Here is a 15,755-nt window from a genome sequence, read left to right on the forward strand (position 1 = left end):
TGCCAAAGCTCTCAACGTGTAGGCAGTCTTAAATATTACTGGTGAATAAATGACCAACCATTAGTACTTCGACTCTGGTACCCCATTAAATTTGCTGTAGAAACGTACCCACCTACTAGCAAGCACTGGATATCAGCCACACCTTCAAGTGCCACTTCATTATGTGCCTTTTCACTGCATACATTCGAAAAGTAACGTTCTGTGGGAGTGTAGTGAAAGTTTTTCTCTCACAGGATTGACATAGCTACAATATGAGTAATAATGCAAAACACAGTAAAGGCCCTTACCGTATGGTAAATAACGACATTAATTCCTCTTGCATCCTGCTTCACATAAGCAGTAGTAGATGAAATATCTTTACTTAGTTGTGTAACCTTTTTTATGTTCAGAAACAGCAACCAAAGCAGTGCATTATCCTGAAAATGTGAGCTGGTTTTTTATGACAGTTCTGTGAAAGCAGTGTGGTGCATGGGTTTGAATGGGATCGAATAAAAACTTTTCTGCTTTCAGGGCGATTCGTGCAGACGGGAGCAGAGCACCCGGTCATTATATCATTCCGATGGCACTGCGCGGACATTGCGATGAACCAACTGTGAGATGCGCTGCACACGTTGTGTTGTTGTTCCGCAGCTAGCGCGCACGCGAACAGCGAACGCTCAGATCGGCCGGATTCGCTTTGAATTTGACTGGCGATAACTTGTGTCAATCCAGTTCGCTGCAGCGGCGGTGTCGGGAAATACAAAAATTGGCCCAGGCATCTGCTTCTCCGCAATGCACGGTTGCTTGACTACCACGTGATGACGCTCTGCCAATAGGGGCGCTAGCGGCGTGATAAAACAGACGCGCAACTCTGCTACCTGCGGTAGCATATACAGTAACTCTAGCCCCCATGTCCTGTCTGTGGGGGTCAGAACCCCAGCTGGTCAAAATTAATTCGGAGTCCCCCATTACAGAGTGCCTATAAATCAGATCGTGGTTCTGGCATGTAAAACCCAAGAAACAATTTTTTTTCTCTGTCTTGTGTGCCTTGAATGTTAGTTAGAGCAACACTGCTTCCCTGCGAAAACTTACACAACGCAAATGAATACAGACGCACATAGTATACAGATATAATACGAGCACTTCAACAAAAGTGTTAGTGGTGCTAATGAGGAGGGGATAATTATTTTCGGAACCTCTTTCGGTTGTCCCATCTATTTCGTACTTGCTAATTCCAACCACTTGCACTGTTATAAACGATTCCATGTGCTGGCACGTTGTTAAAATTATCAATACTGTCTACATGTAAAAATGTTGCTCATGGCCGCCACAACCCGCGCGCGAGCTACATGCATCTGTAGAAGGCGGAGAGCAGAAGTGGCCCGGTTGCTAGGCGCTGCTTGCCCCACACTGTTGGAATCTCACGTGCCGGCTGAACGAAAGTATCCTGCAGGTGTGTAAATAAACCTACGAAACCACATACGCATACTTTCATGCAGTCAAAACCTGGAACTGAGGTAATTACGTGCCTCTGAGCACACCGTGTGCATGCATCGTGTTTTTCAGCAACACGAACTCTCAACATGTGAGCGCTTTATGCCTTGAATAATGGTCATTTTCTCTATTTTTTTTTTTTGCAATTCCAACACAACATTATCAAGGCCAGTTACCGACTGATGAAGCAAAACCTGCTCCACAAGGCTCAGACAAACTTTTCCGTGGATTCGCTCCGGTAGCGTGTTAGCCGTCATCTGCTAAGGCAGGGCCAGCATAGGCGGCACCACTGTCGAGGCCGTGCACCAGTGCAGCGGAGGAGGGAAGTGGTTGGCACTACTTTTAGAGATTGAGGGGCTTTAAGATGCGAGAGGAGCCCGACTGCCGCATGATGAATTTCTTTAGCGTTCACACACCAGCATGCCAAGAATGTTGGAGGCCATGCAGAAGCTTCACAGTAGCAGTGCTAGATGGCACAGTGTTCTTAGGGAAGCACAAAAGAGGAGTCCCACTGCCATACACGCCTCATACACAACTCATTTAGATGGTGGCAATATGTTGCATCGCTATATTGATTCAATGCTGACACATTATCGTTGAGAGTCATCGTGAGATGGGCTCTGCTACAATTTTTTTTTTTGATGACTCCTCGTCAGACAATAGCTCTGTGAAGCTTTCCTTGGGAGCAGAAAGTGATGTGCTCTCCTCTCCGGATTCCGACAATTATGTGGATGGACTGGAGGTTTTTGCAACTGCTAATGAGTGGTTCCTCCATCTACTAACAATGCCTTTGGAGCTGTGGAAAAGTAGCCACTATTCATCTGCATGTGTTTTGCATCGCTTAGACTATTTTCTTTTCATATTCTTTTTTTCGCAGTGTATATAGTCCCACAGGGCACCATACTGCAAAACCTCAGTGTTGTGCAGAGAAGCCTTCAATCTATTATTTCATGCAATTTGGGAAATAATGCAACCTTACTGAATTGAGAAAGCGGATACTATTCTGATCAGAAAAAAAAATCTCTACCAACTGAGTGAACAGAAATATTCCAGTAAGTTTACTACAATGTTCATGATTTTTTTGCAGTAGGGAAAGGGCTAAAAGACTAGAAGACAGTGGAGTGGATAAGAGATCAAATATGGCTGGGCAGCCCATACTTTACTTGATGTAAGAGGGTCACTAAAGAGAAAAATAAGTTTAGCAGTATTGGCAAATTGCACTTCTACAATGGCATAAAAAAAGCCACTCATACCATGACGGGAGTCTTGACAAGGCGCAATAGAATAAAGAAACTATGGTGGCATTAACGCCAACTCTTTTTGAAGTGATGAATCTTTACCGTATCTGTTTGGGGCCAATGAGCTTTACATCAGCAAAGATGGACCACATCACGTGCCACAGAACAAACTTGGCAAGTTTCATAAACATTTATGGAATGGCCAAAATATGAGAAGATACATTTGCAACACTGATGCACCAGCGCTAGCGTTTTGGCACTAAACAAAAAAAATGGAAGCTTGGCGGAATTCTCTCCTACCACGAACACAATGAAATTAGACTTTTGAAACAATACTCTAAACCAGGGGTTCCCAAACTCGGTTGCACAGAACCCAGAGTTTTCGTGAACATTGTTTTAGGGTACTGCGGGGGGCAAAACGAATTCAGCTTGATCTAAAACCTTTACATTAGATTGTATTTAACAATCAAAACCACTGCATCCCACCTTTGGATGTTCAATTGATTCCTTCAAATAATTCATCACAACAACCATTCCTAGGCGAGGTCAGAAAAAGCATATTGGTGAGAAACAACAGTGGGTGGACGGTACTTTCTGAAGGCTGTCCCCAAAACAAAGTCTAGGAACCCCTGCTCTGAATTAATCCCTTTATTCAGGGTGTCTATCAAGTTGACATTTCCGAATACCCAGAGTTTTCCGGGCTTTCCCTGGTTGCCTTTTGAAAATTCCCTTAATGACCCAGAACTTTGTTCTATGTCAAGTATAAACCATGCAATTGATCTTGCGCGCGACAGCTGCAAGTGACATGAAGGAGATGGCTGTTGCATTCACTCATCGCCTACAAGTCACCCCATGCGAGCGACGACTTCGAGTGACGTCTCCCCAGTATTGCTGGTATGAGGGCAGCAATATAGGCGCAGAAACTAGCATTGCGCATGCTTTATTCATTTAAGTTGATGTATTTTACTGTAAAAAGCAGCAGAAAATATTTCTGAGTGTCTCTCTTATCCTTGCACGTATAAAAATTCAATCGTTTGCTCCTTCCGTGTGACAATTGGCAGTACTTGGGCGATGCATAGCCAGTTCCGGCTTCACGCTACTGGCTAGTCACTCGTAGAACTTCTGGGCAACAAGCGACGAATTCTAGATTTCTAGAACGGAGCGATCAAGTGACAAGATTGATCCATCTGTTCAAGCAACGACCCGTTTTGTCGCTCGAAGCCATCGCTCGTTGCCATCGCGCACATCGCTCTCATGGGGTTTAGCCTTCAAGATGGGCTGATACCATGTCGCCTGATGCTGTCACTTTCTAGCAAGCATGTTAAAAAAATAAAAGAAAAAACTTAAACCAGTTTGAATTGTAAGGAGTCGCGATTATTTTAATTTAAAAGAAAACAGAACAGAGAGGTTAGTTAAATGCGCAGCGAATAAGATATCTTCGAAAAAAAAAAAAGGTAAAACCCATTGCAAATCGAGTCAAACGTTCTCAAATACGAATAAAAAGGAGATGAATACAGAAGCAAGTATTTTTGAATATGAGCTATTTCTCTCACCTGGTAGCAAGCTCATTGGTATGAGGCCCAAACTGTCATAAGTGAGATTTTTTCACAACAGCTGGGAAGTCAACCTCAACTGTCCTGACAAACTCTCAGCCGGTATACAATGCCTCAGTGTTGCATTCCACTGTTTTAAAGAGCTCATTTTGGTTTGGATCAGGGACACCTGCATCTCGGTGTCAGCCAACACTTTGTTTTGTGAGCTCGAGCTCCTTCAAAAAAATGGCAGCATGCTTTCTTTCCAGTTTATTCCTCAGTGCGTAGGTCCTTTGTGTTCTCATCCTCTTTCTGCTGCGCGTTCACCCTACAGACCATTTGAAGCATCCTCTTGGTCATTTGTACAATCAACATCAGATTTTTTTGGACTTCTTAGGGGCCCCAAGTACGTCCGAAAATTCGGGCAGTTAGAAAAAATTAATTTGTTTTTTACTGCCCTTAAGGGCTCAAATCACCGCAGGCACATCCGAAAAAGCTCTGAAGGCCTGCAAGTGCACTTATTTGACATAATGGTGCTCATACTGTGACACGAGATGGGGGGCGCACATACTGTGCCCCGTGACAATTGCCCTTCCCACACTTGTTATGCTTCACAGCAATACTTTGTAACATTGCTGTATTGGGAAGCTGTATTGCTGTATTGAAGCTGACTTTTGGGAACCGGCATTATGCAATGCATCGTGCTTTCCGAGCTTCGAACCCAATCGTGAGGACCATAAAGACGGGGTTGGGTGGGGAGGGTGCCATTGCTGACAACGGCGAATTCTTTCAATGAAAAATGCGGCGCCCAATGGCAAGAAGCCTAAAAGCGAACGTTGAAATAGCTAGGCCTTGCGTTGCCGCAGTGGTAGCTACGGCTGCCAGCGCATCTGCGTGAGAGCACCGGTTTAAGGCGGTGAGGTAATCAAAACGGCAGCGGTGGTGGCTTTGATTATTGCCGTTCTGGACCTGTGGTCACGGAAAGTCTGGAAAATCGGACGGCAATGGGTTATTGCGTCCGAAATTTCAGATACGTTTTTATAGATGTTCTTATACATTGACTCTATGGGGTACGTGGGGGTGTCGTGAAGCCGTCAGAATTATTGGGCATCTGTAAAGTCGGTCATTGACTGTACACCGGCAACTCCTCCAGCCGATGACATGGCGCCAAAGACGATTTATTGAAATTCCTCTGTTACTCGAGCCAGCATTTCGTTCCCTTTCTTTAATATTGCAGCTAATTTTCCCTGATAGGAGCACAAATTCCCAGAGTATTCCCTCAGTATTTCCAGACTACTTAAAATTCATAAGAATTCCAGGTATTCCTGGTTGGTAGATACCTTGTTCGCTGTCCCTTTAGGAGGAAGAAATAGGTGGGCAAACAAGAATGGAGTACTGGGTGAGTTGGAAAATATTCACAATTTACAGTGCAAAAAGACAAGGAAAAGTAAGGATGACAAGAGCACTGTCATAGAACTGAAGGTTTATTGAAAACACATGCCAATTAAGTTTACAGGGTAACAAAAGAAACAGTATGACTAAAAAGGGTAGAAGGAGGCAATGAAATCAAATTTCGGTGGCATTTGTGTGGTCAATGATAAAATATATGAGGGTGGGGGCATGTATAGTGCGTCGGAGCATTTACAGTGCAGTACAACTGGCTATACATGCTGTTGTAAGGGTGTTACATCTACTTCTTCTGTTTTGAAGTAAGGCTTGCAGAGGCAAAATTGGCCAATGTTCGCCTGAGAGGAACATTCTTCACTCACCAAAAGGGCACATGCAGCTCTCATGTAACAAGTCATTGTTGGTCATGTGGCTGCTTGCCATGTTTCACAAAAACTTCCATTCTTATAAGGCACAGATATGCACACCCATGAAATTACCAAAGCTTGCCAAATGGACAAGCAGGCACAGTCCTGTGTGAGCAAGCCATCTATAACACTACACTGAGGAGTTTTCTAGCTAAATGCTTAACTACACTCGGCCCATATCACCACCGATTTTGTCACCTCCTTTGTCGACAGGCATCTTATGCTCTTAAGAAACTGTTTTCAATAAACCTTCTGCTGAGCGACAGTACTCGTGCCATCCCTACTTCATGCACTCAGAAGGCCGCACAGCGCGAGAGTCGCAACGGAACTTGTATACATGGGATTTGCCTAGCTGTGGACATGGACACATCATGATGGGATCGCAGCCTCAATTAGGCCCTGCAGAAAGGGTACTGGTATCTTGCTCAGAGGGCCAGAAGACATTAGAGCATGCGTTCAGGTGTTATACCTGTGTCACACGGGCCCATATGGAAGGCCTTCCAGTCGACGGCCTTCGAAATGCCGCAACTCTATTGACTCAAAGGAGTTGTCGCGGTGCTACATGGCACTTTCGAAAGTCCATTGAGTGGTTCAGGCGTTTCTTGTAAAATTGTGTGGCGCTGCAGATCTTTACTTTCGTTTTCATGTTACAAAAAGTTAAGCAACATTAAAACCACTTAAAAGCACTATAATTTCTTTTATGTTTGTTTATACATTTCAAGAAATGTTTATTCATTGCCATACATGTTTAGTTTTTAAGTTGTTGAGTAGCGAAACTGCGGCAACGTTTGCGTCGATGCATGTTGGTGTTGTTGAGAGTATGTGCAGTTCGCACATATCAAGTGGCAAAAATACTTCATTGAATAATTAATAACACTCATATATGGTATTTTTAGAGCCTTTTGGTTTGATTTGTTCTTTCAAACCGATAGTACAAGCACTGTGAGCGAGAGGGCATGTTCGCACTGTTTCCGTTTTCATTGCTCAAAGGCCATAGAGATTTCGATAGTGTTGTGAGGTGCTCCGTTGACTCGATAGTCTATTGACTCAGCGGCTTTCGAAACCGCCCGTGTAGCAGTGTAGCAGCTCGAACTTGACCTTTGAGTCAACCGACTATCCGTTGGAAGGCCCTCCAAACGCCCGTGTGACACGGGTATTATTCATTAATAGTCCCTCTGAAATGACATGTAAAACGCAAGTAGTCACATAATGTAGTGCTGCGGTCGCTAAATTTGGAAAGATATGTTCTCTCTCTACATGTGGTGAAACATAAGCGCACTATGGGTGAATTCCAAGAAAGATTGCTTTACACAGCCGCAACCATATTTTACACTAAAATAGCACAAACAGTAGTGCCACATTTTCCTATGATGCGAGTGGTATTCTGGAACCACAAAGGAAATTTAGTGACACTTTGAGCGAGTGTGTTCAACAAACTCGCTTCACTGCAACTAAGTGCGTAGCCTCGATAGCACCGCTTTAAATATAACTAAATAAAAAAAAGCTCAATGCAGAGCTGGAACTTATTCTTGAGCCACTTTCTTCTTGCGACTTTAAAAGCTCTATGCGTCCCCACAAGATCTGGAATGAAAGCTTCCATTCTTTCTATGCTTGTTTTGGATGTCTTGGCTTGTGATAACTGATGTTATTGCAACCGCAATCAATTTAGGGATGTATAAATGCTTAATATTTTAGAATAACAAATCGAATCGTATCCTATTCGATTCAGTCTTTAAATCGAATTGCCAAAATTATTAGATACAAATATTTTTACACCACCCTGAAATGTCAATAGTGCACAATTAAACAGAATTGCATCAAAAGTACAATAAATTTCATCCCCATGAGCACAGTCCTGTGCTTGCAAAGAAATCTATTCATTCTTAATGCTCCATGTGCATGTTTATTAGACTCTTCATAATGTACAAAATAATGACAAACTCGCAAACCTTATGAATGCTAGGTTGTAAACACACTTTAATAATAATTGTTAAAACGGCTGTTACTTATTCAAAAGCTAAAAAGTGGTGAATATTCAGTTTGATTCGAATCCCATTCGGTCTAAGAAATCACTAGTTGCGCAACCCTAAATACTTCATTAGGACCGAAGTTTTTTCTCGAAATGCTGTTTGACATTTATTATACACTACTATTTCGTTGCTTAAAATGACAAAGGTATGTTGTGCAAACTAATTTATCCATTGCCATCAATTTCAACGGGCACTTTACTTTCTCGTTTAGCAGCGCACTGCCAAAGTGACATTTGGGGCCCTGAAGTGCAATTTGCCCGAGTGGCCCTCTCCAAGGAAGCAGCACCCAGCAGACCCAAGGTTGCGTCCGCTCTTTTGCGCAAGAAGTAATCGCGGCCAGCCACAGATGTCCCGTTTGCCGTGTTTCAACCATCCCGTTGTGTTCGCACAACGTCCGGGGTTATCATTAGAAAGCAGTGAACACCCAAAATGAGGTGGGCCTAGCAGGGTTCCACAGTCGCGCAAGAACTCGCCAACGGCAGGGTCGCCTGCCGACGTGGCCTGTAAAATGCGCGCAACAGCGGGAAAGAAGATATCTCCACTTCACCGCGCTCGGGGTGAGAACCTTTCGCGATGCGCTTGTGAAAGTGCACACCAACGCACGGGTTCAAACACAGCACAAAGGGTGCACGTCTCTCTCAGAGCGAGCGTGTGCCGAAGGAACCGCTGTTACCAAGCCAAGGGTAGGCGCCCACAAGCGCTGGGCGACTCCCTGTCGTGGCGAAGCTGGTCCGCGCGGATGGAGTAATGATGTACTCACCCGAAGAAGGGGTCGCTGTCCAAGTCTCTCATGAGCGATCCGAAGAGGGCCATCCTGGTCGACGGGAGGAGCCGCAGACCGCGCCGCCGCAGACACCGAGCACCAACCAACTATAAGCCTAAAGCAGCAGTGACGGCAGCCCGAGTTGCTGCGACGATGCCTCCAATGCCTCTGCGGCCAACGTTCTTAGACATACTTCAGTTTCGCAGCTCCCTATGCGAGCCCATTGGCCGACGTGGCCGAAACGGCTGTCACTGAAACTACCGGCGCTGCAGTCGCGTCTTTCGTCATGCGCCGCACGTCGTCTGCTCCTGCTGCGATGCGTCGTTTGCACGAACAGGCCTGTAGGCGCTTATCCGTCGGTAAATGTAGTTTAGATACGCAGTATAAGTTTTGTGACAAACCTGCCGGGCGTAAGTAACGGGGACTTCACGGTGTCTGTGCACTATCGGCGCTGCAGTGACATATCTCTCACGCAGCGCGCATCGTCTACTCCTACGATGTCATCTCTGCGGTGGGTCGTTTTCCCCAACTGGCCTGTGCCGTTCGCTCTTCGACGACTGTGTTTTGGCTGCCCGAACAGTATTTTATGCCAAGGACCTTTGAATGACATTTCTAGCTAGTCTTTAGAAGCTGCAACTACACCGCAAATGAGAGGTCATGCACTGCGATTCCGCTTTTCAACCAACTTTTGCCCTATAAAAGCGCCATGGTGCTCCCTTCAGCGGGGGCTTTGTTTTTTGCTGCTTATTCCTAATATGTATATTCATTAAAGACGGCGAGCGCCTGTGCAGACGTAGGGACATTAACGCATCACGCCCAGCAGTCGCTTGAGATAACGCTGTGGTGAATTGATCCACCCCCGTCAACGCTTCTTCGCCTAATAAATTTAATTGACACATGTATTTTTTATAGTTGTACGCGGATATTATGGGACGTGCAAATGAGTTGGAAGTGATCTGTGAGCAGTGACAAGGACGAAGTTAAATACTATATTTATGTCAAAGTTTAATTCATTTTCTTTTTGGCGAACAAAACAAACAACAAACACAGTGGCACTTTTTATTTACTTTGTGCACAAAAAAAGTAATTTTCAGCTACTTTTGCTCAAAGCAATTTTGCCCTCTTTCTGGCTGCTTGCACCTGCTATGTCAGCGAGTTATCGACGCCAATCAGCACAGGTTATATATGAAATAACATACTAGCTCACCTGTCGAAATTTGTGCTTCAGCGAATGGTTGAGTACACACTTCAGGGCATGTGGCACATCACACTGGAAATAAAGGTACGCGCGCTCAGGCAGGCATGTATGTGGAATCTTGTGAGAAGGTGAGGTTACGCTGCCGCTCATTCCCATCTGCTGCCACATCGAGCGATTGTTCGCAGCTCCGTCACTGACTACGGCGATCACAGCACCACGTTTATGCAATTGCATTATTTCTTACAACACCAGCTCTGCTAAAATCCTGCCAGGCGCAGCACCTTTCGTGGCAAAGCTCTAGGTGGCACGTACGCGCGGTTGCACCAAGCTCTCCAGAAGTGGTACGAACATCAGCACGAGCGCATGATCTGCAAGTTGGTCAGTTCCTTCATTTGAAATACCATCGTAGTCCACAAAACCATCAAGTTTGGAGGTTGACTTGTTGGAATTGTACGCCTGGCGTAACCTAATTTCATCCAAAATCAGTGTTCCGAGTTTCTTCCCATCTGCTCTGTTGCCAGCTGTTTTCCAATAGCTTCGCCCGTGTGCTGAGATTTAGGTGCACGTTAAAGAACCCCAGGTGGTGGAAATTTCCGGAGTCCTCCACTACGGCGTGCCTCATAATCAGAAAGTGGTTTTGGCACGTAAAACCCCATAATTTAATTTTTTCTAATAGCTTCCATACAGAGAGGATTGAAACCATACTTGCATGGTATTCCTTTCAGAATTTGTGTGACACGGCTCATGGAGGGCAAGGGCAGCATATTTATGTTAGATAGAAGCTCATATGCTCGAGGGCTCGCTAATATCCTCAGCATTAAACAATTAAGAAGCCAGTCCGCATTGTACCGCGCGCCACACGGAGACATTGCTTTCAACTGTTTAAACGATGTCATAAATGCAAGGAAGTTCGGCCAACGCTTCCTCGATTCTGTTATCGGGCATTTCAGAAAGCCTTTTCTTCAGAGCCAAAATTTCCTTCTTTTGCTTTTGATGCGCAGCAGCTGCCCTAAGCAGCCTCTTCTTCACATTGTGTAGTTTCTAATAACGCTTGGGCGTTGGGCTCGGAGCTTTAATACTCAGTCGAAGTCTCCTCTGTAGACAGAGACACCGCGCGCAGACTATAGTTGCTTTGTAAGTACATTGCACTGCTTGTGGTGCATATTATCTGATGTCACCGTGTCACGCTGGCCTGCTTCCACGCCCGCATACATGTTCAAGCTCTCTGCTTCTCTCAGGATTCTTTCCACACTTGCAATGCTAGTCGCAGCGCGAAATAGCTTCCTGTGAATTTTGCTGTAGCCGTTTATGCAGCAAGCGTACCATCCTCTTCAAGCACAACAGTTTTCATTACTCGCAGATGCCTGGCTACCAGTTGCCTCTATATAAAATATTCCGCATCGCTTAATTCTGTGTTGTGTCGTCCTCAACAATTTCGAACTTCCAGAGCGGAGAAGGCAGTGTCACGTTCGTGAGCTCGTTGAGCACCATGTGTGTAGCGCATATTTCTCAAGTTCCTTCTTCCAAGCCAAACAGCAGGTTAGTTGAAGCGCTGTCACTACAAGCTTCGCCCGATGTACTTGCCGGCACTTGCGCTCGTTCTTTTGGTGGACGTCGCTTTCGCTTCACATTTTTGGCTTTGAGATGTGCTCAGGCAGCACAGAAAAGAGCCGAATAAGAAGTGGGCCAGGAACAAGCATCCATTTCCCGCGAGGAATCAATATTTCTTTGTTACCCACAACATGCTTGTAGCGTTTTAAAATATCGTCGTCCTTAAAGTGGAGTTCACACACTTTTGATTTGTTTGTGAGGCATTTGTCTTTTCGGTGTAGCATGCGTTCCCAACTTTTAAACTCTCCAGCGTCTCGCGGCGGTGCGAAAAAATGGTGACCATGCGGCATCATGTCTTAGGCCGCTGGTACAGCCGGGGGCAAAACAGCACGGCATAGGGAACTTCTTGCTGTCATGAGACGCGGAAACGCTTCTTCAAGAAGCTTTTCAAGTGAGCAAATCACGACACATCACACAACACCTACAAAACGGAGAAGGATAACGGCAGACGACGCAGCGCAACCAACATGAAACCAGAAGTGAAAGCAGAAGTCATGTTTCAAGTTCATTACCAGAAACGCATTTACAATACCTAGCTCGGGTATGACAAATTTTCACAAAGAGGCTCAAAATTAAGAACTGTGAAATAAGAACTTCTCAAAATTGAAACCAGAAATCTACCAGAAATGGAGCAACTTCTATCAAAAACGAAACAAAAAACTGACGAAAGACGCGATCGCAGCGCCGCTAGTTCGCGTGACCACCACTTCGGCCATCTCCCGAGCGGAGCTGTGAAACTGAAGTATGTTTAAGAACGTTGTCTGCGGCTGACCGGATGGATGGATGGATGTTATGAGCGTCCCCTTTGGAACGGGGCGGTGGCTTGCGCCACCAAGCTCTTGCTACTATGCTGCCTAATATCCTACCTAGGTTAACCCATGAGAAAAAAAAAACACACTATGAACTACCACGTCCAAATTTTCTGATACCCTATTGCGAACTGTGCTTTTGTACGTCTCCGTCCTTTGTCGTTTCCCTACTTTTCTTCCACCAATCCTCCAATCGCCTCTTACTGATGTCTATTGCGGACCTGTTTGCTTTACCACTGCTCCCGCTGAACCCAAGGGCTTCAAGGAGGCCAGTGGTGCCTAAATCGACCGCTGGATAGATGTCTTCACATTCTAATAAAATATGCTCCGTCGTTTCCCTAGCTTTACCGCAGCAAGCACATGCTTCTTCTTCCTTCTTATATCTCGCTTTATACGTGCGTGTTCTAAGGCATCCCGATCTCGCTTCGAAAAGTAATGAGCTTCCCTTTGAGTTATCATAAATGGTTTCTTTCCTAATTTCGTTTTTTCCCCTTAAGTAGTTACTCATGGCAGGTTTCTTTTCCATTGCCGCCACCCATGAGATTAATTCAGCCTCTCTGACTTTCCGCTTGACCTTCTTTGTTGCTGTGTTGCCCACCCCACAGGCCGCATACTTGCTGGTAAGCTTCCTAGTTCTTTTCCTCCACTGTGAATCAATGTTTTGCCTGTACAGATACCTGAACACTCTCCCAGCCCATTTACTTTCCTCCATATTCCTCAGCCGTTCTTCATACTCAATTTTACTGCGAGCTTCCCTCACTTCAAAACTAGTCCAGCCCATATCCCCTTGCACAGCTTCATTTGTAGTCTTCCCGTGAGCGCCCAATGCGAGGCGACCCACTGACCTTTGGTTCCCGTCGAGTCCTGATTGTACCCCTGATTTAAAGCAAACAACCGCATTTGCAAAAGTAAGTCCTGGAACCATTACCCCTTTCCACATACCTCGGAGGACCTCGTACCTATTGTATCCCCATAGCGCTCTGTGCTTCATTATGGCTGCATTTCTCTTCCCCTTGACTGTTATGGTTTTTTCCTGTGTTTCCATATATCCGTTGCCTTCGTTTATCCATATACCATGGTATTTATATTCTGTTACCCGAGGTATTTCTTGGCCCTGTATCTCCACTGTCTGTTCACTGTTTTCATTGAATACAATAACACCTGATTTTCTAACACTAAATTTCAAACCTAAATTGTTGCCTTCCTGTCCACAGATATTAGCCAGACGTTGCAAATCACTTTGCTTGTTTGCGAGCAACACAATGTCCGCATAAAATAAACCTGGGAGTTGCGCTGCTCTATTACTGTACCTGCCTGTTTGTATGAGAGATTAAACCCGATATTACTTCCTTCTAGCGCCCTCTCCATCCTCACCATGTACATCATAAACAGCAGCGGGGATAAAGGGCACCCCTGCCTCAGTCCCTTGTTGATATGAACTTTCTCCGCGCTCCTCATCCCTTCCCATTCAACGCAAACAGTATTTTCTAGGTAAATCTCTCTCAAAAGCTGTATACAATCGTTACCTAAGCCTTCCCCTTCCAGAATATCCCACAAAATGCTGCGGTCTACGTTGTCGTATGCTCCTGTAATGTCCAAAAAGGCCACATACAACGGACATCGCGAGAGGAACGCTCTCTCGCGGTAAATGACAGCAAGGTGCTGAAGAGAGGAGGAGCAAAGCAAAAACAACAGAACAAAATGCGTGGCTCCTTTAACACTCATGTGATCTTTGACGTTTACGCGGGTGTTTTGAAAGCAACTAACGCGCAGAAAAAAATCTTGCAACGTGCGTGAAGCACTGCCAGCGAAGCGGCCTAATCAACAGTCATATGCTGTTTTTCTCATAGAGTTTCTCACTACATAGTTTTTCTCTATGAGACGAGAAAACCATGGCCAGGCGGCGCTACTGCGCCTCCTGACATCAGCGCCCCAATGTGGAAACGCCACGGAGCGCGGTCGCGTCGTGGCGCAGTCTCCGCTTTGTTTACATTGTGCCGTCCGCGCTTTTCTTCGCTGCTCTAGGGTGCTTCGATGCACGCCCGCGCGCTGCTCGTTCTCACGGCGCTCCGTTTTCGACGGTGGCAGATCGCCTGCTTGCGCAACAGCGATGCAAAGATTGCCGTGCGGTTTCAAGAAGGTTGCCGACGCGGACAGCTTTTTTTCGTGTCGCCAACCTCACGATAGGGGAGCGTCTGCTTCCGAACGTGTACGGCGTTGAACAAATTCTGGACGGTGATGTAAGAGTGAAAGCCAAGTGCGTGTCACAGGTGTCCGACAAGATCGTAGACGACGTCGAGTTAGAGGTACGCACCATGTTCAGAAATTTAGCCACATTTATTTCAATTACAACATAAATCACAATGGCAGCAGGAACTTCTGTTGTCATACTACTCGATGACTGCAGATCCATTGGGCTGCTTCTTGACGGTTCCGTCACTTCACAAAGGCATGTTCTGGAGTCTGTTTCACACGTGTCTTGCTGCTGCTCAAGAGCTGTGTCGCTGCAGTACGAAAGCACATGTCCCGGTGGTGCTGACTGCTGAGAAGACTGTTGTGATTGCCATTGGTCTGTTTGGCGCCGCTTCCATCTGCATCGCATATAAATGAAACAGTATGTGTGCCTATTTGTTGTGGGGATTAAATTACTCCCAATAATATGTTTGCACGCGTAACGTTCCTGTGACTGGGAACATTGGTTGCGCTTACTAGACAATCACATGAAAGAAGACAGGACAGGCGCCTGTCCTGTCTTCTTTCATGTGATTGTCTAGTAAGCGCAACCAATGTTCCCAATTACATTGAACCAACTCGCCCAACAACGCATCCTGTTCCTGTGACTGTGTGCATATATTATTCTACAAGAGTGGTACCACTACAAGTTATGATACTTGCACAATTAGATACTTAGAAAGCATGGCCAAACAACAAACAAAACGCGCACGTCTCGAGCGGCTGCTTTCCGATCTGTCACTTCCCGACTCACGCGACGAGCGCGGCTTGCATTAAATACGGTCTGCTACCACACAAAAGTAGCGTGCGGCCCCTTTCGTTACCTGCACAACTAGTAATTTAAGTTACAGCGTTTGGAAAAGGGAAATAATTCTTTTGAGCTCGTCCATGCCGATCGCTAGGGAAGCCACAGTGCAATCAAATAAATTCGGGGGTTCTAAGTGCCAAAACCATGCCGAAACCACGAAATCATTATGAGGCTCGCTGTAATGCGGAGTCTCGGGAATAATTTTAACCTCTGGGGGTTCTTTAACGTGCACAAAAATCAAAGCACA

The 15,755-nt window shown here is 45.5% G+C and overlaps 1 protein-coding gene across 3 annotated transcripts in view; it reads right to left on the minus strand.

Moving 5' to 3' along the window:
- The window catches only part of LOC135910898 (myeloid leukemia factor 2-like), a 73,301-nt gene extending 64,270 nt beyond the window's left edge, over positions 1 to 9,031 (minus strand). Inside the window, exon 1 of one of the 3 annotated variants that reach the window (XM_065442964.2) lies at positions 8,848 to 9,031. In XM_065442964.2, coding sequence (XP_065299036.1) covers positions 8,848 to 8,900 — 53 coding nt within the window. In that variant the 5' untranslated portion in view covers positions 8,901 to 9,031. The remainder of the gene's footprint in view (positions 1 to 8,847) is intronic. The other 2 variants (XM_065442966.2, XM_065442965.2) reach the window with 2 other exon arrangements.
- Positions 9,032 to 15,755: the final 6,724 nt, after the last annotated feature.

Source organism: Dermacentor albipictus, chromosome 2 (assembly GCF_038994185.2).
Source record: "Dermacentor albipictus isolate Rhodes 1998 colony chromosome 2, USDA_Dalb.pri_finalv2, whole genome shotgun sequence".
NCBI lineage: Eukaryota > Metazoa > Arthropoda > Arachnida > Ixodida > Ixodidae > Dermacentor > Dermacentor albipictus.